General features: G+C 44.6%; 1 protein-coding gene across 6 annotated transcripts in view; it reads left to right on the plus strand.

Annotated features, from left to right (window-relative positions):
- The window catches only part of NCAM1 (neural cell adhesion molecule 1), a 490,562-nt gene that overhangs the window by 349,792 nt on the left and 118,054 nt on the right, over positions 1–22,716 (plus strand). For 4 of the 6 annotated variants that reach the window (XM_075328365.1, XM_075328368.1, XM_075328366.1 and 1 more), the window contains exon 9: positions 7,031–7,060. The exons of the other annotated variants lie outside the window; for them this stretch is intronic. In XM_075328365.1, the coding sequence (XP_075184480.1) occupies positions 7,031–7,060 (30 nt within the window). The remainder of the gene's footprint in view (positions 1–7,030; positions 7,061–22,716) is intronic. 6 annotated transcript variants of the gene reach the window in all.

Consider the following 22,716-nt stretch of genomic DNA (forward strand, 5'->3'; position numbering starts at 1 on the left):
CCTTACCTGCCTCCCGGCTGCAATGAGAAGGACGGAGGTGGGCGGGATGTTTACATCCTGCTCATCTCCGCCCCTCCACTTCAATTGGCCGCCTGCCGTGTGACGTCACTGTGACGCCGCACGACCCGCCCCCTAAGGAAGGAGGCGGGTCGCCGGCCAGAGGGACGTCGCACGGCAGGTATGTGCGTGTAAAGCTGCCGTAGCGATAATAATCGCTACAGCAGCTTTCACTATATATCGAACGTGCGACGGGGGCGGGACTATCGCTGCAGCATCGGTAACACATTGTTACCGATGTTGCAACGTGCAAAGCCCGCCTTAAGCGGGCTTTACACGCTACGACATCGCTAATGTGAAGTCGTTGGGGTCACGGAATTCGTGACGCACATCCGGCCGCATTAGCGATGCCGTTGCGTGTGACATCGATAAGCGATTTTGCATCGTTGCAAAAACGTGCAAAATCGCTAATCGGCGACACGGGGGTCCATTCTCAAATCTCGTTACTGCAGCAGTAACGAGATTGTTCCTCGTTCCTGCGGCAGCACACATCGCTGCGTGTGACGCCGCAGGAGCGAGGAAGCTCTCCCTACCTGCCTCCCGGCCGCTATGCGGAAGGAAGGAGGTGGGCGGGATGTTACGTCCCGCTCATCTCCGCCCCTCCGCTGCTATTGGGCGGCGTCTCAGTGACGTTTCAGTGACGTCGCTGTGACGCCGCACGGACCGCCCCCTTAGAAAGGAGGCGGTTCGCCGGTCACAGCGACGTCGCCGGACAGGTAAGTATGTGTGACGGCTGTGGGCGATGTTGTGCGGCACGGGCAGCGATTTGCCCGTGTCGCGCAACAGATGGGGGCGGGTACCCACACTAGAGATATCGGGACCGATATCGCAGTGTGTAAAGTAGCCTTTAGTCTCTGACGCTTCTCCTTGCGTCTGTTATTGTCCATTGCATTGATGTTACATTGACATTACTATAGCTGAGTAGCTCTACTACGCCTTAGAATTGTTGCAGACAGTAACATACACTGGGAGCGGCGTTGGATAGTTATGGCTGGACCTGGGAGGGTGAGTAAAGCACAACTTGTTTTTTTTTTTAAAAGACAAATTTCAGCTGTAGAAAAGGGGTTATCCAAAGTCAAACACTCCTTTGCAGCATGACTTAGGCTATGTGCGCACGTGTGCGCTCTGCACCGCACCGAAAATGTGCGCTTCAGAGCGCAGCTGAAAAGCTGCGTTCTGAAGCGCATGGTGCCGGCAGATTCGTGCGCTCTGCATGCTGCCTCTCCCTATAGACAGCATGCAGAACGCACGAAAGAAGTGACATGTCACTTCTTAGAACGCAGCGATTCGGCAAGTAGCCGAATCGCTGCGTTCTAACATGCCACGTGCGCACGGCTCCTGCACAATCTCCATAGATTGTGCAGGGGACGCAGGACGCATGCAGTTACGCTGCGGTGCAGAACGCAGCGTAACTGCATGTAATACGCACACGTGCGCACATACCCTTAAGATATACAACTAATCTAAAAGTTACATTTGCAGACACATGTTTCGGGATTTTCACCTATCATCAGTGCAAAGCAGAAGAGTTGGTTTGGCTGGGTAAGAAGCCTCGGGCAGAGCGTCTAAGGGGTAAACCTGATGTAGGGAGATTTATAGGCAATGTTATGGTCGACTGCTTAGTATTCCTGTTGTTTATTGTTTGCTGTTTGGGCATTGAAAAGTTTCCTCCTGTGGTCTTTGTCAAGGGGTATATTTGAAAAGTGTGGAAAAGGGGCATAGCTCAGCCTAGGATATGGTTAAAATTCCCTGGGGTATTGGTTTGTTCTCCTGCCAGGCTGCCGCATTGCTTCTTAAAGGCAGGAAGAATCCATCCTAAAGTAAAGGATAACGAGCGAGTGTCCGCAGACTGTCACTAGCTCTTGATTTGATCACATGATCTTAACATTTTATGTAGATTTTGCTCCAAAAAGTGGCATAATAAATAATCTAATTTCTAGTGCATTTGTTTTCTTTTTTTCTTTTTACCTTTATATGATGAGAGTTCCTGCTTACTAAACTACTGACATAGATTTAACCCTTTTTAATTCTAGTCTTAGGCAGTAATGACAATCCATTGCATTTCCTGCATGTAATGTGGAACGATGTGGCATCATTGTGTACATTGAACCTCACTGTGTGCATGTAACCAATAACTGCTTGGGTGTGCATGATCACGTGTAAACCGTGCCTCGATAACTCATCATGGGGTGCCATGATATGGATCGTAACTCTGCGGCCTTAACCCGTTCACTGCTGCACTGTGAAATGGGTTAAGTGAGTCTCCGACGAAGCAGCAGTACTGACAGTATCCAGCCCGAAAATATGATAATTATTGCCTCTCGGCATTATTACCCTCATCCCATTATTATTTCATTGGGATCTGGAAAGCTCCGCACTTGGAGCTCTGTATTAAAGCCGTTCTGCTGATTAAGGTCGGACTTCATGACCTTCATTTTCCTAAACTTCTTTGCAAAGTTAAACATGGTTGACTATTTTTCTAGAAGAATTTTGATATATAAATTCCATTAAAAAAAAAAAAAAAAGTGGATATCCTCCAAGTCAAAATCAAGGGGTAAATGAAACCTGATTAATTTATTTTGTTGAAAACTTATTTAGACCCTCAATAAATAAGTGACCTCCAAGGGAAGGTAGCAAGTCATGGACATGTCTAATAGAGAGCGATAAATAAATAGAATAGATGGTTAGAGATAGATAGCAATAGATAGCGAATGATACATATAACAAAGGTTTCATCGCTCACAATGCACCATTTTGATAACTTGTCACTTAAATAAGTCCTGTCACTCTCTCCATAAAATTGAGTTAAATACCTTGTAATAATCCCTGAGCTTCCCTGATTTTGTCGCTCTTTTCCATTTTGTGCTGCGTCACTCCTTTGCAGAGATATTCACATTTGTTTCTTCTGAAGTGCACTATGTGAAATCTCTGCTTGCAGTCCAACTGGGCGTTTCATCACAGTCTTCTCTCGCTCCCTCACAGATTATAATTCTGTCGCTCTTTTCCATTTTTTGCTGTGACGCTTCATTTCAGACATATTCACATTTTTTTTCTTCTGAAGTGCATTATGTGAAATCTCTGCTTGCAGTCCAACTGGGCGTTTCTTCACAGTCCTCTATGGAGGCTCACACATTCATCCCTCATTTTAGATACTGATTCTGTTGCTCTTTTCCATTTTGTGCTGCATACATCCATTGCAAAAATATTCACATTTGTTTCTTTTGATGTGCACTATGGGAAATCTCTGCTTGGAGTCCAACTGGGCATATATTCACAGTATTCTATGCAGGCTCACAAATTCATTCCTCCCTCACAGATGGTGATTCTGACACTCGTTTTCGTTTTGTGTTGCATCTTTACACTGCAGAGATATTCACATTTGTTTCTTCTGAAATGCACTATGTGAAATTTCTGCTTGGAGTCCAACTTGGCATTTCTTTAAAGTCTTCTAGGGATGCTTGTGCATTCATCCCTTCCTCACAGAAGCTGTTTTTGACCCTCTTTTCCATTTTGTTCTACTTCACTCCTTTTCAGAGATATTCAGATATATTCACATTTGTTTCTTCTGAAGTGCAGTATGTGAAATCTTTGCTTGCAGTCCAACTGGGCATTTCTTTACAGTCTTCTATGGAGGCTTGTGCATACATCCCTCCCTCACAGATACTGTTTTTGACTCTCTTTTCTGTTTTGTGCTCCATCACTCCTTTGCAGAGATATTCACATTTGTTTCTTCTAAAGTGCATTATGTGAAATCTCTGCTTTGAGTGCAACTGGACATTTCTTCACAGTTTTCTATGGAGGCTTGTGCATTCATCCCTCCCTGACAGATGCAGCTTATGTTGCTCTTTTCTGTTTTGTGCTGTGCTACTCTATTGCAGAGATATTCACATTTGTTTCTGAAGTGCACTATGTGACATCTCTGCTTGCAGTCCAACTGGGCATTTTTTCCACAGTCTTCTACAGCCTTCTATGGAGGCTTGTGCATTTATCCCTCCCTGACATATGCAGATTCTTCTGTTTCTCTTTTCTGTTTTGTGCTCTGCTGCTGCATTGCAGAGATATTCACATTTGTTTCTGAAGTGCACTATGTGAAATCCCTGCTTTCAGTCCAACTGGGCATTTCCTCACAGTCTTCTATGAAGGCTTCACAGACTTCTATGCCAGATGCTGCCAATCAAAGGTCTGGAGTTAATCTATCAGCCTCAGATCCTGTGAGGTAGAGGTGAAAGTGTACAATCTCAAAGAAAATTGTGAAGACACGACTAGTTGAACTGTAAAACAGAGATTTCACATATTGTTCCAGAAGCAGCAAATGTAAATATCTCTGCAATGGAACGACATAGCGCAAAACGGAAAAGAGCAATATAATCAGGGGAGATAATGGAATTTTACAGCTAATTTAGCTCAATTTTTGGAGAAAGTGATAGGTCCCCTTTAAGAGGATAACGATAACTCTACACAAGCCATTGGCTAATGTCAAGTCAGTTGTGAAATGACACCTATTTACTTGGGTCATGATATCTTAGCGCTGTGTTGTCTGAGTCAAAGTAACCTTTGTTAGATCTGTAGGAAGATACAAAGCAATGGTTAGCGATAGGCAGGGATAAGCATAAAGCCAATGATGGAGTAATAGAAAGACAATAGATAGGGGCTGATTGGAGATTGGTAAATTGAGAGCAATGGTTAGAGATAGAAATAGGATAACAATAAAGAGAGAGATCGATCAATAGAGAGTGAAGGATGGACAGCAAAAAAATAAAAAGAGAACTATAAAGATAGAGAGTAATGGAAAGAGGATAGGGAGATACAGCGCAATGGATGGAGATACTGTAGATATAGCGCAATAGACAGAAAGAGACAGACGGACCATTGATTAGATGATCATTTCCTTTTGATAAATCGATTTCTCGTGTTATGTATCTGACGAAATGCACCCTGCAGGGGTAGTAGAGGCCCTTTCCCGAGCAGCAGGATCCCACATTATCAGCTTCACTTAAGGGCAAGTAAAGAAACTAACGGGAGAAGTTCTCTAGTAAGGAGGCACTCTGGCTGGAGAAGCGCTCTAGTAAGAAGGCACTCTGGCTGGAGAAGCGCTCTAGTAAGGAGGCACTCTGACTGGAGAAGCTCTCTAGTAAGGAGGCACTCTGACTGGAGAAGCTCTCTAGTAAGTGGGTCAGCGGAACTGAGAAACTCTCTAGTAAAGGGCACTGTGACCTGAGAAACTCTCTAGTAAGAAGGCACTCTGATTTGGAAAAGTCTCCAGTAAGGGACACTCTCACTGGATAAACTTTCTAGTAAGGAGGCACAGTAACCGGAGAAGCTCTCTAATTAGGAGGCACACTATGTAGAGAAGCTCTCTAGTAAGAAGGTGTGCAATCTGGAGAATCTGTCTAGTAAAAATGCACAGTAACTGAGAAGCTCTCTCTAGTAAAGAGGCACGCTAACTGGAGAAGGTCTCTCCCTAGTAAGGCACTCTGACCAGAGAAGCTCTTTACTAAGGAGGCATTCTGACCAGAGAAGCGCTCAAGTAAGGAGGCATTCTGACCAGAGAAGCTCTCTAGTATGAAGGCAATCTAATCAGAAGTTCTCTAGAAAGGAGGCACACTAACCGGAGAAGCTCTCCCTAGTAAGGAGGCACTCTATCGAGAGAAGTTCTCTAGTAAGGAGGCACTCTATCCAGAGAAGCTCTCTAGTAAGGAGATACTCTGATCAGAGATGTTTTCTAGTAAGGAGACACTCTCACCAGAGAAGTTCTTTCGTAAGGAGGCACTCTTACCAGAGAAGTTCTTTCGAAACAAGGCACTCTTACCAGAGCAACTTTCTAGTAAGGAGACACTACTCTGACCAAAGAAACTCTCTAGTAAGGAGATACTGTGACCAGAGATGTTTTCTAGTAAGGAGACACTCTCACCAGAGAAGGTCTTTCGTAAGGAGGCACTCTTACCAGAGAAGTTCTTTCGTAAGGAGGCACGCTTACCAGAGAAGTCCTTTCGTAAGGAGGCACTCTTATCAGAGAAGTTCTTTCGCAAGGAGACACTCTCACCAGAGTAGTTCTTTCCTAAAGAGGCACGCTTACCAGAGAAGTCCTTTCGTAAGGAGGCACTCTTACCAGAGAAGTTCTTTCGATACGAGGCACTCTTACCAGAGTAGCTTTCTAGTAAGGAGACACTCTGACCAAAGAAGCTCTCTAGTAAGGAGGAACTCTGACCAGAGAAGCTGTTTCGTAAAGCGGCGCGCTGACCTGTGAAGCTCTTTAGTAAGAAGGCACATTGACTGGAGAAGCTCTGTAGTAAGGAGGCACTCTGACTGGAGAAGCTCACTAGTAAGGAGGCACTCTGACCATAGAAGCTCTGTAGTAAGGAGGCAATCTGACCATAGAAGCTCTGTAGTAAAGGGGCACGACTGGAGAAGCTCTTTAGTAAGGAGGATAATCTGCCCCGAGAAGCTCTCTAGTAAAGAGGCACTCTGACCATAGAAGCTCTGTAGTAAGGAGACACTCTGGCCATAGAAGCTCTGTAGTAAGGAGGTAATCTGACCGGAGAAGCTCTGTAGTAAGGAGCACTTAGTTTTCCGTTGCTGTGCGGATACTTCACAGTACTGCTACTTCTGCTGTAAACATGATAAAATGGTGTTCTTCATTCATGTGAGATTTACTATCTGTTTTGTTGAGAAAATGTGCCATAACCTTTAACCAGTTGCCGGCATCTTGGGGGTCCTCCATAAGCCGCCTAACAACATATCCCAGCATTCCGCCATTGTTTACGATTGGCGCAGCATGCCGGAGTGTGTCGTGCTGCCCGCTGGAGGGTCCCCGGCTGCGGAAGACTCACCCAAGCGTTTCACCTAACTGCATGCACTGCACGGACAGCTGTCTATAGCATAACTCAGCACATACGATAACCACGAAAAAAAATGTTTTATTGCTTTCTGTGTTTGTTGTGTTTTTTTTTTTTTTTATATCTGTTCTCTCCAGGCTTCGTGGACTCGGCCCCAGAAACAAGAGGTATAAAAAAAATTAGTTGTGAAATGCTATACTCAGAGAACGCGATACCTAACCCTTAGCTGTGCTCCAGAACCACACTGCCTAACGTCGTCCACGTCCATAGTGGTCACAGGATAGCTGTAGACGACCAGTAGAGGCTATGATACACATTAACACTCAAACAAGCTTGGTTGGTTTCACAAGTTTAGAGGAAAAAAACGCTAAATTTTCCAAAAATGCCCCCAAAAAAATGTTCCCGTCACCTGTTTCCATCAGTATGTGGAAGGTGGCGCATTGTAGAATGTGAGAAAGTCCTTAAATTCTATGGAATCTAATCCGTAGGGTCCGAAGTTCTCGTAGGAGAACACAAGGTTCTGGTAGGCTTCATGCTTGGGATTTTGATGTATCATCGTTTTTGATCACACATTAATGTAGGATAGCCGTGACCATTGACGGAACGTTCCATCTGGATCAGAATTGTCCATTTTGAGCAATGCAGATGTTAAACTTCTGGGAAAATCAAAAAGATCCGTGGAGCCTCTGTTAGGAGTCTCGACACGGAAAATAGCCAGATATCCCTCCGGGAAGGACCTAGCCAAGGAGTGGCTCTTTTTAGGAAACCACCATAAACTTCTAGGAAAGGATGTTCCCATCAATTTGTTGAAGGTGGCGCATTGTAGGATGTGAGAAAGTCCGTAAATTCTATGGAATCTAATCCATGGGGTCCGAAGTTCTTGTAGGAGAACACAAGGTTCATGATCACACATTGATGTAGGATAGCCGTGACCATTGACGGAACGTTTCATCTGGATCAGAATTGTCCATTTTGAGCAATGCAGATGTTAAACTTCTGGGAAAATCAAAAAGATCCGTGGAGCCTCTGTTAGGAGTCTCGACACGGAAAATAGCCAGATATCCCTCCGGGATGGACCTAGCCAAGGAGTGGCTCTTTTTAGGAAACCACCATAAACTTCTGGGAAAGATGTTCCCATCAATTTGTTGAAGGTGGCACATTGTAGGATGTGAGAAAGTCCGTAAATTCTATGGAATCTAATCCATGGGGTCCGAAGTTCTTGTAGGAGAACACAAGGTTCTGGTAGGCTTCATGCTTTTAGAATTTTACATTGATGTAGGATAGCTGTGACCATTGACGGAACGTTCCATCTTGATCAGAATTGTCCATTTTGAGCAATGCAGATGTTAAACTTCTGGGAAAATCAAAACGATCCGTGGAGCCTCTGTTAGGAGTCTTGACACGGAAAATAGATAGGACCTAGCCAAGGAGTGGCTCTTTTTAGGAAACCACCATAAACGTCTGGGAAAGGAATGATTTTTCCATTGGAAAATGTCTTGTTTTTCCGAATTCAACCACACGTTGTTGACAGTCTAATATACTGCATATTTAAAGGGAATCTGTTTACTACCAATCTGACAGCAGCATGATGTAGAGACAGTGACCCTGATTCCAGCGATGTGTCACTTACTGGTCTGCTTGGTGCACTTTTTATAAAATCTCTATTTTACCTGCTGTAGATACACTATATTTTTCGTTTTATAAGACGCACTGGATTATAAGACGCACCCCAAATTTAGAGATAAAAAAAAAAACGGGGTCCATCTTTTACTCCGGTGTTGTCTTATCGGAGGGGGGCGGCAGCGGTGGTGTAGTGGAGTCACAGGAGGCAGAGGCTGTGCTGGCAGAGACGGCGGGTCAGTGCTGGCAGCAGCGGCGGTGGTGGGTCTGTGCTTACTGCGGAAGATGCGGTGGTTGTGTGGTGGAGTAAGCCGGTGCGGTGAGTGTCCTAGATATTCTGTCGACGGTGCGGGCTTGAAAGAAATGTTGCTGGGAGCGGCGCGTGCGCAGATAGAGCTCTTATCCAAGAGCTCCATCTGCACATGTGCTGATTCCGGGCGCCATCATTTGAAGTCCGGACCGCGGACAGACCATCTGGGACACCTGTCGTACAGCCACCGCAGTCCGTACAGCTAGCAAGCCGCCCACACAGAATGGCAACCAGCAGGATGCCCGCCCACCTGCACAGAGAGGCAGCCGGCCGCCGGCACAGAGATGCAGCCGCCTGCACGCACTGACAGGCACCTGGCCGCCCGCATAGACAGCCCCCTGCCAATTCTCTTCCTCCCAGTAAGATATATTCAGATTTTAAAATGCACCCCTCATTTTCCTCCCAAACTTTTGTGACAAAAAGTGCATCTTATAATCCAGAAAATACGGTACTCTATTTTAACTGCTGAGCTCTGTATAGCCCCGCCCACACCATTGATTGGCTGCTTTCTGTACACACTGTGCAGAAAGCTGCCAATCAGTGGTAGGGGCGGGGTTACACAGAGCAGCACGACTACATGGCACGTGACAACTAGCCCTATGGTGATAATCTGAAAACTGTGATATTATCAAAACTATACCAAACAGCTCAGTAAGTGATACATTGCTGGAATCGGGGTCTCTTCCCCTATATCCTGCTGCTCTTACATTTGGTGGCCGAAATCTGGTGAAAAAATCCCTTTAAGAATCGATTGCAGACGAATCCTTTGAGATGATTAGAATATTTAAAATCAATTTAGTGTTTTAATCTAGAGAAATTAAAGAAGTCCAGCAATCTCATGTTTATGGAGACCGTATTTTCCGATGGCAGATGTCAGGTGAAAGCGAGATCAGGCATGTTGGATTTCAGTATGCCTGATTCTTTAACATGGGGAAAAATCCAGCACCCGAAGAGTTTTCTCCTCTCGGTATGTTAACCTAAACATGCATGCTCAACCAAAGCGAGCGTGCGCATTAATAGTAGGTTCAAGAGATGTAACTATAGGCCAATTAAGCTTCTGAAATCTGTATAAATTGTATAAATAAATTCAGCAAAACGTTTCTTAGCAACATTTGCATTTTACGAAACTTTTGCTTAAAAAAAGCCAAAGCTATGGACACTATTTTTTCTTAAATAAATGTATTTTTGGCTAAAATATGTTTTTGGAAAGTGGGTTTCATGAAAACAAATTCCATTATTTGAATTCTACAGCCTCTGTGTGTCACTGTCTATTGCTGGCTGCAGAATGAGGAAACTGAGAATCAGTCAGTGAGCTTGTTATTACAGAAGAGGTTATAACTCTTTTATCTGTTTCTTACTGAGCTCCTCTCAGTTGATTTATGATCATGTAAACGTCATCTCGTCTTTGATGTCGTTTTAGGTCATAAATCAGCGCAGAGGAGTTTAGAAAAAGACAGGCAAAAGAGCTATGAAACTCCTTATCAGAAGGAGCTCATTGTTGGATTCCTGTCCCTATACAAGTTCCTCACTTGTCGCCGAACAGGAACTTGAAACCTTGAGTGACCCTACAATAGTCCTGGCTAGTGAGTGGACAGGTAAGGGGCGCTAGCCCCACCGCTGCACTAAAACAACACATAAATGAGCACAGAGGAGTTTAGAAAAAACAGGCAAAAGAGTTATGAACTCCCCGTCAGAAGATGCTATTTGTTGGATTCTCAATTACCTAATTCTGCAGCCAGGGAAACAAACGCCCTTAAAGCAAAACAATGCCACATTTTTAGTAATACCCAATTGCAAAAATTAATCTAAGTACAAACGTCGAGTATCTATGGGGAGTTTGTCAGCAGAAAGTGACTGTACAAACCAAGCACAGCAACCTTGACATGGCTAAACAGTTCAGTTCACCTTTTCACCTACTTGTTTTCTATCTGTCTTCATGCTTTTTTTTGCTTTTGTAACAGCAAAGCTATCAATGACAGACAGAAAACAAGCAGGAGGGAAAACAAGCAGGAGGGAAAACAAGCAGGAGGGAAAACAAGCAGGAGGGAAAACAAGCAAGAGGGAAAACAAGCAGGAGAGAAAACAAGCAGGAGGGAAAACAAGCAGGAGAGAAAACAAGCAGGAGAGAAAATAAGCAGGAGGGAAAACAAGCAGGAGGGAAAACAAGCCAGAGAGAAAACAAGCAGGAAAAAAAACAACCAGTAGGGAAAACAAGCAGGAGAGAAAACAAACAGGAGAGAAAACAAGCAGGAGAGAAAACAAGCAGGAGAGAAAAGCAGGAGAGAAAACAAGCAGGAGAGAAAACAAGCAGGAGGGAAAACAAGCAGGAGGGAAAACAAGCAGGAGGGAAAACAAGCAGGAGGGAAAACAAGCAGGAGAGAAAACAAGCAGGAGAAAAAAACAAGCAGGAGATAAAACAAGCAGGAGGGAAAACAAGAGAGAAAACAAACAGGAGAGAAAACAAGTAGGAGGGAAAAATAGCAGGGAAAAAAATAAGCAGGAGGGAAAACAAACGGGAGAGAAAACAAACAAGAGAGAAGATGCATTGAGCTGTTCTGTCACATCAAGGGATGCACTGGACACTTGTGCTTGGTTTGAACAGTAATTTTTTGTTGACAGACTCCTTAGAAGAAAGTAAAAATTCCCCCCAACTCTAAATACATTCTTTAAGGCATGAATGTGCTGCTTTTGGGGTATGAATGCAGTACGTACAGGTTTCCTTTAATCCCGGCATCAGTTTATCATAAAAATGGATGAAATATCCAGCACGCAGGACTCCATAAAATATCCCATAGTGAAGGTGTCTCCTTATCAGAGTATCACGGTGTTGACAAGGGGTACACCGGGGACACTTTAACAATGGCGGGCCCTTGTGCTAGTGAAAGGGAAGATGGACACCTCCTCCACTTAATTGCAACTGTGCCCTGCACTCCTAGCCAGTCCATATACAAGTTCCTCACAGGAACTTGAAGCCTTGAGTGACCCTAGAATTGTCCTGGCTAGTGAGTCGGCAGGTAAGGGGTGCTAGCCCCACCGCTGCACTAAAACAACACACAAGGGAAAGAAAGACATTCAAGGGGACAAACACCAACAGACTGCTGCAGTCATAACCAAGACTGCAGCCTACACAGGAACTTGAAGCCTTGAGTGACCCTAGAATAGTCCTGGCTAGTGAGTGGGCAGGTAAGGGGTGCTAGCCCCACCGCTGCATTAAAACAACACACAAGGGAAAGAAAGACATACAAGGGGACACACACCAACAGATTGCTGCAGAAAGCACCAAGACTGCAGCCTGCACAGCAACTTGAAGAGAGGGCTCCACCAGCTCCTTCCAACTCCAGGCCAAGCTTCCAAATGAGAGTGAATAACTGGCACCCTCTCCTGGCAGCAGAGGGTATATATAGGGACTGGGAGTGGTCCAAACCGAAAACATCTGGCATGGTAATGAGAATGCTTACTGTCAAGGATTACTGACATTAACCCTTTCCGTCCCAAAGGAAAGAAAAAATACATTTAAATATGGGATGAGGAAGACAATGGCTTTCAAGCCCCGAATCTGTCACAAATCTCCAATGCCAAGAGGCAGCCGTGACGCAGAGTCCACACTTATTTCAGCCTGTGTATCATCTCACCAAAATCATTTAGTGCCTTGGACACTTAAGGTCATTATTTGGGCACTCTTCAATCATGGATTGAGGGCCTCCCCGTTTTGGTGACCCCCTTATTTGTCCGGAGATGCGATAAAAGTCCTCATGATAACTAGATGTCTATTGTTGCTGCTTTTCCTACATAAGTAATGGGAGATAGAGGTATTGAGCTGTTCAGCTTCTTCTCTAGTGACCTCCCTATCAGTACATGCAGGGAAATGAGGCACATGTGTATAACCGTGTGCGGAGAGCGGCTTTGGTGCAAAGGGAGAGTACATGATCCCTTATCAATAGGATGGGGATAAGTAATCGTTAGGGGATCCTCGCCAAACCGGAGAATGTGACCCCATCTCAACTTGAGCATGTGCCACATACAGCGCTCATCTACCTCCAGCCACCCCATAGAGAGTGAATGGAGCAAAGGGGCTCTGTTTAAAGGGGCTTTTCAGTTTTCAGAGCCCTTTTGTTGGTATCAGTGAGGGGTCCTCGCGGTGGATCCCCCCAGTGATCAATAAGTTATCCCCTATATTACTGATTGGGTATAGCTTATTAACTCTTTAATGGCTGTCATTCACTTTAGATAGCTATCAGCCAATTTCTCCAGATCTCCCAGACACATGTACGCTCCGGTCAGTTGAGCGTGCATTGTGTTTTGAAGGGCAAGAGGGTAGTAAGCTACTGTCAATACGTTATCTCCTATAAAATTGATAGGGTACATGTTATTAACTCTTTAATGGCTGTCATTCACTTTAGATAGTCACTAGCCAATTTCTACTGATCTCCCAGACACATGTACGCTCCGTTCAGTTGAGCGTGCATTGTGTTTTGAATAGGAAGAAGGTAGTAAGCGACTGTCAATAAGTTATGCCCTATAATATTGATAGGGTATATGATATTAACTCTTTAATGGCTGTTATTTACTTTAGGTAGTCACCAGCCAATTTCTCCTGATCTCCCAGGCACATGTACGCTCCGTTCAGTTGAGCGTGCATTGTGTTTTGAATGGGAAGAGGGTAGTAAGCGACTGTCAATATACGTTATCCCCTATAATATTGTTAGGGTGTCTCTTATTAACTCTTTAATGGCTGTCATTCACTTTAGATAGTCACCAGCCAATTCCTCTTGATCTCCCAGGCACATGTACGCGCCATTCAATTGAGCATGCATTATGTATTGAATGGGAAGAGGGTAGTAAGCCACTGTCTGATTCACCTGTAAGAACTTTAACTCTATGGTCATTGTCGAGAGAAGACATCTTGATGACATGGAGCATCTTTGCTTACCTTGCATTGTGCAATTCCTCATTAAAACATCCTGGAAATGGAAATGTAAATTGATTTGCACAGATGAAAAAGACTTTATAGACTCAAGGAATAACCTGCTACCTACCTGATATCACGTGACAAGTGCTGACAGTGTCCTATTTGCAGGAACACACCCTGTTGATATGAAAAAAATGGGAAATCCCAGTGTACCATTTTTGAAAATTTTTGCTAGGAGGAATAACAGAGGGACAGGACAAAACAGATTTCTAAAAAAATAATATGCCCTGGAGAGCTAGGTGGTAAGATACAGGATAAAGGGTTAACTAGAGATAACCGGGAGTCTAAAACCTTGCCCAAGAAACGTGCCGTTCACCTTCGCACCCGGTGGATGATAACAACCTTTTAATAAATATCGAACCTTTTAAAAATGGATTGACTTCATAAACCTGCGGCCCAGTTATCCCGCGGCGCTCACATAAAAACCTGCCTCCATGTTGTCGGCTTTATGATTTTTTAAATAGGTTTGTTCAGCTTCCATAATTCATGGCCCTCACCAGGACATTTACGAGACTTTCTGAATTATTGAAGTGTCCATTATTCCCGATGTTTTTTTTCTTCCTTTCGTGCAGCCGTATCGGGAAAATATAATATGAGTATAAAATGCAACATTTCTATTTCCATATACCAAATTTATGTATATATTTAGAGTATGATGTTAATGTGCAAATACCAAACAGGGTTTCCAATGTTATCCATTCAAGGCAGCAACCATAGAGTCCCTTTAAAGAGCCTCGTCAAAAGACTTAGGATACAAAGCCAAACCGGAGTTTTTTTCGAAAGGGAAAGACCTCCCATTTGTAGATGTCACGTCCCCACCAGAGTCTGCTCCTGCAACTTCTGCTTCGATCACCAGGCGGTGCCGTGTTCCCGCTTTGGACTGTGCTGGTGTTAGGAGAGGAGTCGGTGCCAGTGGATGTGGTGGGTGCAGGCTCCGCGCATCCACTAAGCTGGATTTTCCTGGGACCTGCAGTAACACTGGCTGACTGTGGGTGGCGTGTGTCTTCCAGCTGAAGTTACCACCATTCAGCTACAGTCAATGGGAAGACACCCCACCCTTCTAATTCCCCCACTTGTCTGCTGGTCACTGCCATAGATAGTTTTGTGTTCCTGCTTTCTGGTTCCCGCACTATTCCGAATAGTTATCCCTGTGTTTTGACCTCTGCCTGCTCTCTGACTACCCTTCTGCCTGCCGTTTTTGTACATCGTTGCCAGATCCGGATTTGACCTCTGCCTGGTTTCCTGACTACGTCCTTGTCTGCTGATTATGTCCCTGTTCTACATCTCCTGGTTTGACCCTGCCTTAAGGCTACTCTCCTCTGGACTGCAGCCTACTACAGGTAGCGATCTCCGGGGCCCTGCAGTAATTCCAAATCCCTGTATAGGTCTTAAAGGGTTTCAGGGTTCTCGGAGTCCTGCTTTGTGAGCGTCTTTCCTCTAGCCGGTCCGTGACAGCCAGTTTGAGTCTGTGGTTCCAGGCAGGCATTACAGTAGACCGCAGTTTTGGGGTTGTTGCTTCACATCAGTGCAAACTAGGAGACTGGGTGGCTGAGGAGAAGCCTTTGATGGAATCTCTAAGGAGTAATGTTTCTCCTTAAACAGAGTGCCAACATTGGTGTAGAGAGACTTATAAGCCATGCAATGCTCACCTGGGAAATAAAACATAGAAGTAGCTTATCACAGGCTTGTAAAATAATGTGCACATTGCCTGTAACCCAACTAATCCATCTCATAGTTTGCACTGCTGAGGGGCAACAACCCTGAAACAGCCTTCTGCAAATGGAGATCTTTTCCTCTTGGAGAAATTTCTGATAAGTCATTTGAGAAGACTCTTTAACCCCTTTACGATCTTTGATGTACATGTCAAAGGTCGTGTCCCTGCCTTTGACGTAGGCTGTCTTGTCGAGCCCGCATAATTCCCCCACATGATGGTTGATTTACATAGCTACATAGGTTGAAAAAAGACCAGGGTCCATCAAGTTAAACCTTCCTCCACCAATCACTGATTTAGTCAGCCAACATGTGCCGCTAACAGCCCCTGGTGAATCAAAAGTTACACCTACAGCCGTAAATCTGTTAAATATCGTTGTCAATCTCTGAGAGCGGCAATTAACATGCGCCACGAAGGGGAGCGTCATTTCTCCTGCCCATCCTGCAGCGCTGATGAGTTGTCTGCTGACGGCCCCCGTGCCTGTCATTACCATTCTACTGGCAATAGGAGATTGCAATTTTAGCTATACCTAGCAGGTCTTATGCACTGCAATGTATAGCACAAGCAATCAGATGTTCGCAGGTTCAAGTCCCTTAAGGGGACTATTAAATACAGTTATAAAGTGGAAAAAAAAAGGTTTCCAACATAAGAAAAAAGTAACCCCCCCCCCCCCCACAAAAGTTCAAATCCCCCCCCCCATCTTTTACCAAGTAATTAAAAGTAAAACAAAAAAATAAAAGTACATAAATTTAAACATGAGAAATAAAAATTAAAAAAATTTGGAATTGCCCTTTTTTTTTAGCAATTCCAATGCCGATGGGAATTTTTGTTCCTGCAATCCAGTACGACACATGATGAAATCAATAATGTCATTCAAAAGTACAACTCGTCCCTCAAACAAAACAACAAGACCTCAAATGGCTTTGTGGACAGAAAAATAGAAAAGTTGTGGCTCTTGGAAGAAGGGGAGGAAAAAACGAAAACCCCAAAATGAAAAATCGCCCGGGAGTGAGGCAAAGTCGCTCTGTTGGCGGCTGATACACCTGTACGCTCTGCACGGTTTTTCGGCTCCCGGTGAACATCATGGTCTGATTTCTCCGGCACACACCTATGATAGAATCCGTTTCGTTAGAGGGTAAATTGATGTTTTTGTAAATAAGGTAAGGCTGCTTTCACACATCAGTTTTTTGGCATCAGGCCCAATCTGGCGAAAAAACGGATCAGTTGCATCAGTTTTTTCCATCAGTTCCTTCAGTTTTTTGACAGATCCGGTGTGATACTGAGCATGCTCAGTTCAAAAAAACGGATCCAACGGCCGGATCCGTTTTTTTGCCACATTATGCCGGATCCGGCGTCCATAGGCTTCCATTATAAAACATGCCGTACGACGCCGGATCCGGCGCGATCCGGTTTTTTTGCTGGACACAAAAACATTCACTGTAAGCTGCTTTCACACATCCGTTTTTTGCTGAGCGGCACAATACGGCGCTCTGCAGAAAAAACACAACCGTTTTTTTTTGCCGCCGGTTGCGTTTTTTCCCGCATAGACATTCATTAGCGCCGTATTGTGCCGCATGACCTTGCATTGCGTCCGTTTTTTGCCGGATGCGGCATATTTAGCCCATGCAGCGGCCGGATGGAACGTTGCCTGGCACGTTTTTTTTGTGCGGCGAAAAAACGGCATTGTGCCGGATCCGGCGCGATGCGGCGTGATTTACAATGCAAGCCTATGGACACTGGATGCGGTGTCCTGCGGCAAAAAACCTGCGCATGCTCAGTATCAAGCCGCATCCGTCAAAAAACGGATGGGACGCATGGAAAAATTTATGCAACGGATCCGGTTTTTTCGCCACATCCGTTGCATAGGTTATTGAGCCGCACTGCAAAAACCGGATGTGTGAAAGCAGCCTCAACGTTTCATCCGGCTGCCGGACAAGTAAATTTTGCCGGATCCGGCTAAAAAAAGGATGAAACGCAAGGCCATCCGGCACAATCCGGCGCTAATGAAAGTGTATGGGGGAAAAAACGGATCCGGCGGCAACAGACGCCGGATCCTTTTTTTTATGTTTTTGCAGGATTGTGCCTGATGGCAAAAAAGTGTTGTGTGAAAGCAGCCTAACTGGAAGAAGAATTCGAGATAGGTCCAAAGGTTCATAAGAAAAGCCATGTGCATTGGCACACCTAAAAATGTGCAGCCATTGCCAACCCCACTTCAATTTCAACTGGATACCCGAAAACATGCATGACTATCCCTTCCCGATGATCTGTGTTGGTAACAAAAAGAAAAGGGGTGATGACTTGAATCAAGGATGAAAGAAAGAATACAGAAAGGAAAGGACACGCGGTCTTTACTCCTGGGTGGCACAATAGTGGGATACCTTTTTTTATTCCCTTCTTATTACCTACTACCTCTGTGGATTTTGGCTGGAGAGACTATTTCCAGTGATAGCTATATATATATATATATATATATATTTTTATATATATATATATATATATATATATATATATATATAAAAATAAATATTTGCGATTTATTCGTTAGTATTTTATATTTAACGATTTCAGATTTTTCATTTTTTTCCCTTTCCTGTTTAGATGTTTTTTTGATCTAAGAGAATTACACTTGCTTGTTTTTAAATTTGAGCATTCTATAAAAGCGATTAAGGTATTTTAGCTATTGTTCGGTCACTATTATATATGGGATATATAATGTTGTATAAAATCATTAACTAAGCTTGCACCAACCCAGCTTGTTTCTCCTTGTCGTAGACTATAAGTAGTGATGAGCGAGTACTACCATGCTTGGGTGCTTGAAACGAGCAGTTGGACGCTTGGATGGGCACTCGGGTGCTCAAAATGAGCAAATGGACGCTCGGATGGGCTCTCGGGTGCTCGAAACGAGCTAACAGACGCTCAAATGGGCTCTCGGGTGCTTGAAACGGGCAGTAGGACGCTCGGATGGGCTCTCAGGTGCTCGAAGCGAGCAGTTGGATGCTCGGATGGGCTTTCAGGTGCTCGAAACAAGCTTTTGGACGCTCAGGTGGGCTCTCAGGTGCTTGAAACGAGCAGTTGGATGCTCGGATGGGCTCTCGAATGCGCGAAACGAAAAAATGGACACTCGGATGGGCTCTCGGGTGTTCAAAACGAGCAGTTGGACACTCGGATGGGCTCTCGGTTGCTCGAAACGAGCAGTTGGATGCTCGGATGGGCTCTCAGGTGCTCGAAACGAGCAGTTGGATGCTCAGATGGGCTCTCGGGTGTTCGAAACGAGCAGTTGGATGCTCGGATGGGCTCTCGGGTGCTCGAAACGAGCAGTTGGATGCTCGGATGGGCCCTCAGGTGCTCGAAACGAGCAGTTGGACGCTCAGATGGGCTCTCGGGTGCTCAGAACGAGCAAATGGACTCTCGGACGGGCTCGACTAGTGTAATGCGTATAATGGAACTCAATGGGGAACTTGAGCATTTTTCCGACAGATCTTCCGAAAAATGCTTGCATTCCTCATTGACTTCCATTATACTCGGTACACGAGTTATGTCCATCCAAGCATACAACCTGCTCTTTTCGAGCATCTGTGCATGGTAGTGCTCTCTCATCACTAGCTATAACCCATTACTACAAACTAATTGTTGCAGTTTCCTAACATCTTGTAATTAATATCGGTCTTAAAGGGGTCGTCCGAGACTATGATATTGATTAGATGTGTTTCAATGGGAGCTGAGCTGTAAAACTGAAGAACGGCCATTACACCGAGCTGTGCTGTTCTGGCGCAGCACACTGACTACTTCCGGTAGTCCCTGGACCTTTCAGCACCTGATTAGCGGGAGTGTCGGATATTGGACTCCAATTGTTCTTAAATTGATGACCCGTCCTTCGAATATGTTATCACTATCGTAGTCCTGGACATCCCCCATAAACAGTAGAAAAAAAAGTTGTCATTTACATCTAATGTGTATGGTTACCCCCTGACTCCCCAAAAAGATTATCTTCAGAGAGAAAAAAATCCTGATATGTTGACTTTCGACATGCCCAATCTTTCTGTTCTGTGAGATAAGCTGCAGCCAAAGGTGTTTGAAAGCAACTTACTCCACTCTCCCCTTTAAAAACACATGGACAATTGGAAGATCCAAGCATACATGTGTGTCAGGAGAGCTATTTGAGGCTATGTTCACACAGGGTATTTTTTTTTCTGCACCAAAAAACAGTGTTGGCAGAAATAATCCTGCATACAATACGTGTCACAGGGTATGTAGTGACAGGATAGAGGCCTCTAGGCTGGCCCTCAGACTTGAGCCCCTGCATTCTCCCTTATCTCGGAGGTAGGCTTGATGGTAGCCAGGTCCGAGCCCCCAGCATGACCCTAACTCCTGTCCGAGCTCTGATCTTACTCCCCCTCTTCCACATCCTTGGGGTGGGCTGGAATACACAATAATAAAACGACACAGATAAGGGAGAGCGAAACTCGTACACACAGCACTCAAAACACACAGGAGAGACAAAATGTGTAGTGGGAAATAAAGAAAAGGGAAGCAAGTAATGCACAACTGGGGAACACACCACTCAAAAGCGCAACACGGTTCACCCTGATCAGAAAAATCTCCAAGACCGGGATCGCTGGAGCGTATGCTGAAACTATCATCGGCGCATACTGCAAGAAAGCTGGACTTTAAATAGGGAGGAGACAGCTGCACATGGCATTAGCAACCTGAGCTCAGTTCCTGCTCACCAGTCTACAGGAATTAACTCCTGCAGAGCTGAAGACTAGTGAACTTGAATCAGCCGGTGTCCGGCTCTGGTTGAGTAATCCAGAAGCCTCGGGTTGCTTGTCAGATGACTCTGTGCCAGAAGGTGTGTGCAGAGCTGAACATCACATGACGATATGTATATTTTTGTTGCTTTTTTGCGGTGCTTACTCTTTCACTAGAACGCTGTAAGAAATAACAAGCTGCATCTTGTGAAAAATGCTGCAGGGTTCATGATACGTGCAGAAAATATAGCAGTGTGGGCATGAGATTTCAGAAATCTCAATTATACTGATACTGTAAAACGCTGCATGAAATACGGTGCTTAAAATGCGCCACAAAATCACCATGTGTGAGCATACCCTGAGGCGTACGAACGCGTAAGAAATAATTGCAAATATTCCACATAGCAAGTACTCAATGGCCTCAATATCAGGGATTACACTCACATTTCCTGGCTACACGTGTACATTAGACTCGTATCACTGGGATTTCTCAAGATTAATGAGGATGGCCAACACGGAAATGGAAGATCAGTGTTTTGGACTTCGGCAAGCCCTGGTCAAGTTGCTATCAAAGAGTGTTTAGCCGCAGCTTGCCTCCTATGTGCCATGGATATGACCGTGCACGCTCAGCCGAGTTGAGCATGTTTGATTATGGAAAGGTCGGCACCAGATAACTGAATGAATAACCTCCATCATTCGCCACTCACTAACAAAAATAGAGTAAACTGGGTACGATGTCCAAACCATAGACCGGAAAATGTACATTCTGGCACACAATTTCAGTCTAGGAATAACAATATTTCGGTGTGGTGTAAAGGAGATTGTGATTATTTCGTAGGATACTTTTCATAAATTGGCTGTTTTTGATCATATTTGGAGCAGTTTCAGGTAAGTACATTTGCAGAGTGCACAACAAAGCATCCCCTGTACCCACGGCCTCTCCAAACTGAACACAATTTCCAATCTCAGATGGGGGAAGAATAAGTAAATGGAATATGTGATATCCAGTGGCGGACACAGACGGAAAAGGGCCCCTGTGCGAGTGTTTGGGCCCACCTTTGTGTTTGTGATAGGACCTGATCACTGATTTGAAGATGAAAGTGGGCCCCCTTTACCTTTCGGGCCCCTGTGCGGCTGAACATATTGTATCAATGATTAGAGACGGTGGGTGTCCGGGTCTCAGACTCGAATGCGGCCTTAAAAAAACACAAGTCCGTGTCCAAACTCCAGTGCTGTTCTTGAAAATAAACTTTGTTGAAAGGGACAGAGAGACCAGGGGGGAAGGTGGGAGGGAGGGAGAGAGATATCTCTGGGCGTGATTACAGACATCGCCATCTCATCATAGTCAGTGTAAAAGGAAGGGGGTGCAGCTGGGCTGACAGTGCTGTGAGAGGGGAGCTTTAGATGTGCTTGTAATCACACTAAGCTCATTTGTATTCCCTCCCCCCACACTGACTGCTATGAGGGGAAAACTTGTGGTGTTTGTAATCACATTCAGCTCCACTCTAGTTTACACAGTAGCTGCAGAAGGGAGGCATAAAACTTGTGGTTGTAATTACATTTATCTGAGTTCTATTTTCCCTCCTCACACTGACTGTCGTGAGATGAAAGCTGGAAGTGTTTGTAATCAGATTCAACACCACTCTATTCTACACAGTGGCTGCAGAAAGCTGGCATTAAACTTGTGGTTGTAATCACATTCAGCTCAGTTCTATTTTCCCCCCTCACACTGACTGTCCTGAGATGAAAGCTGGAAGTGTTTGTAATCAGATTCAGCTCCACTCTATTTACACAGTGGCTACAGAAAGCTTGCAAAAAACTTGTGGTTGTAATCACATTCAGCTCAGTTCTATCCTTCCCCAACACTGACTGCCGTGAGGTGAAAACTGGAGGTGTTTGTAATCACATTCAGCTTTGCACTATTCTACACAGTAGCTGCAGAAAGCAGGACTAAAACTACTGAAAGGTCCTGTTTTAAGTCCACTCTTGGATACTTGCTTGATTCTAAGATACTCTCTCATTACCAGTCCATAATAAAATACAGCAACACTTCTTCAAAAAAAGGCGTTCTCCTTTATCCAGACCAGATTTCTTATGACAGATTTTCAGTTCCACCATGTATTATGTATTCTAGCCAGATGACTTCGTCCCCTATTTTGGTTCTTAGTTATAAAACATTCACGTGTCCATGTGAAATATTTAGTAAGTTGGCATTGGGAAGGCTCTGACCTTATGGACACGTTTAGCTTACACATCGAGATTTTTCCCTCTGTACATGCTATAATGGCCCCTCTCCCTCCTTTCTGTAAACCGCTGGCATAAAGACCCTTTGTAACGTATCCAGGTACTGGGTGGTAAATCCCATTGGGGTCCATTCACTTTCCGTTAGCTTGAAAACAAATTTCGAGAGTGCTTATTGCAATAAGAGTAGTCAGAAATCTTAAAGGGCTAGTGCCCTGATCTGC

Source organism: Anomaloglossus baeobatrachus, chromosome 11, assembly GCF_048569485.1.
Source record: "Anomaloglossus baeobatrachus isolate aAnoBae1 chromosome 11, aAnoBae1.hap1, whole genome shotgun sequence".
Lineage (NCBI taxonomy): Eukaryota > Metazoa > Chordata > Amphibia > Anura > Aromobatidae > Anomaloglossus > Anomaloglossus baeobatrachus.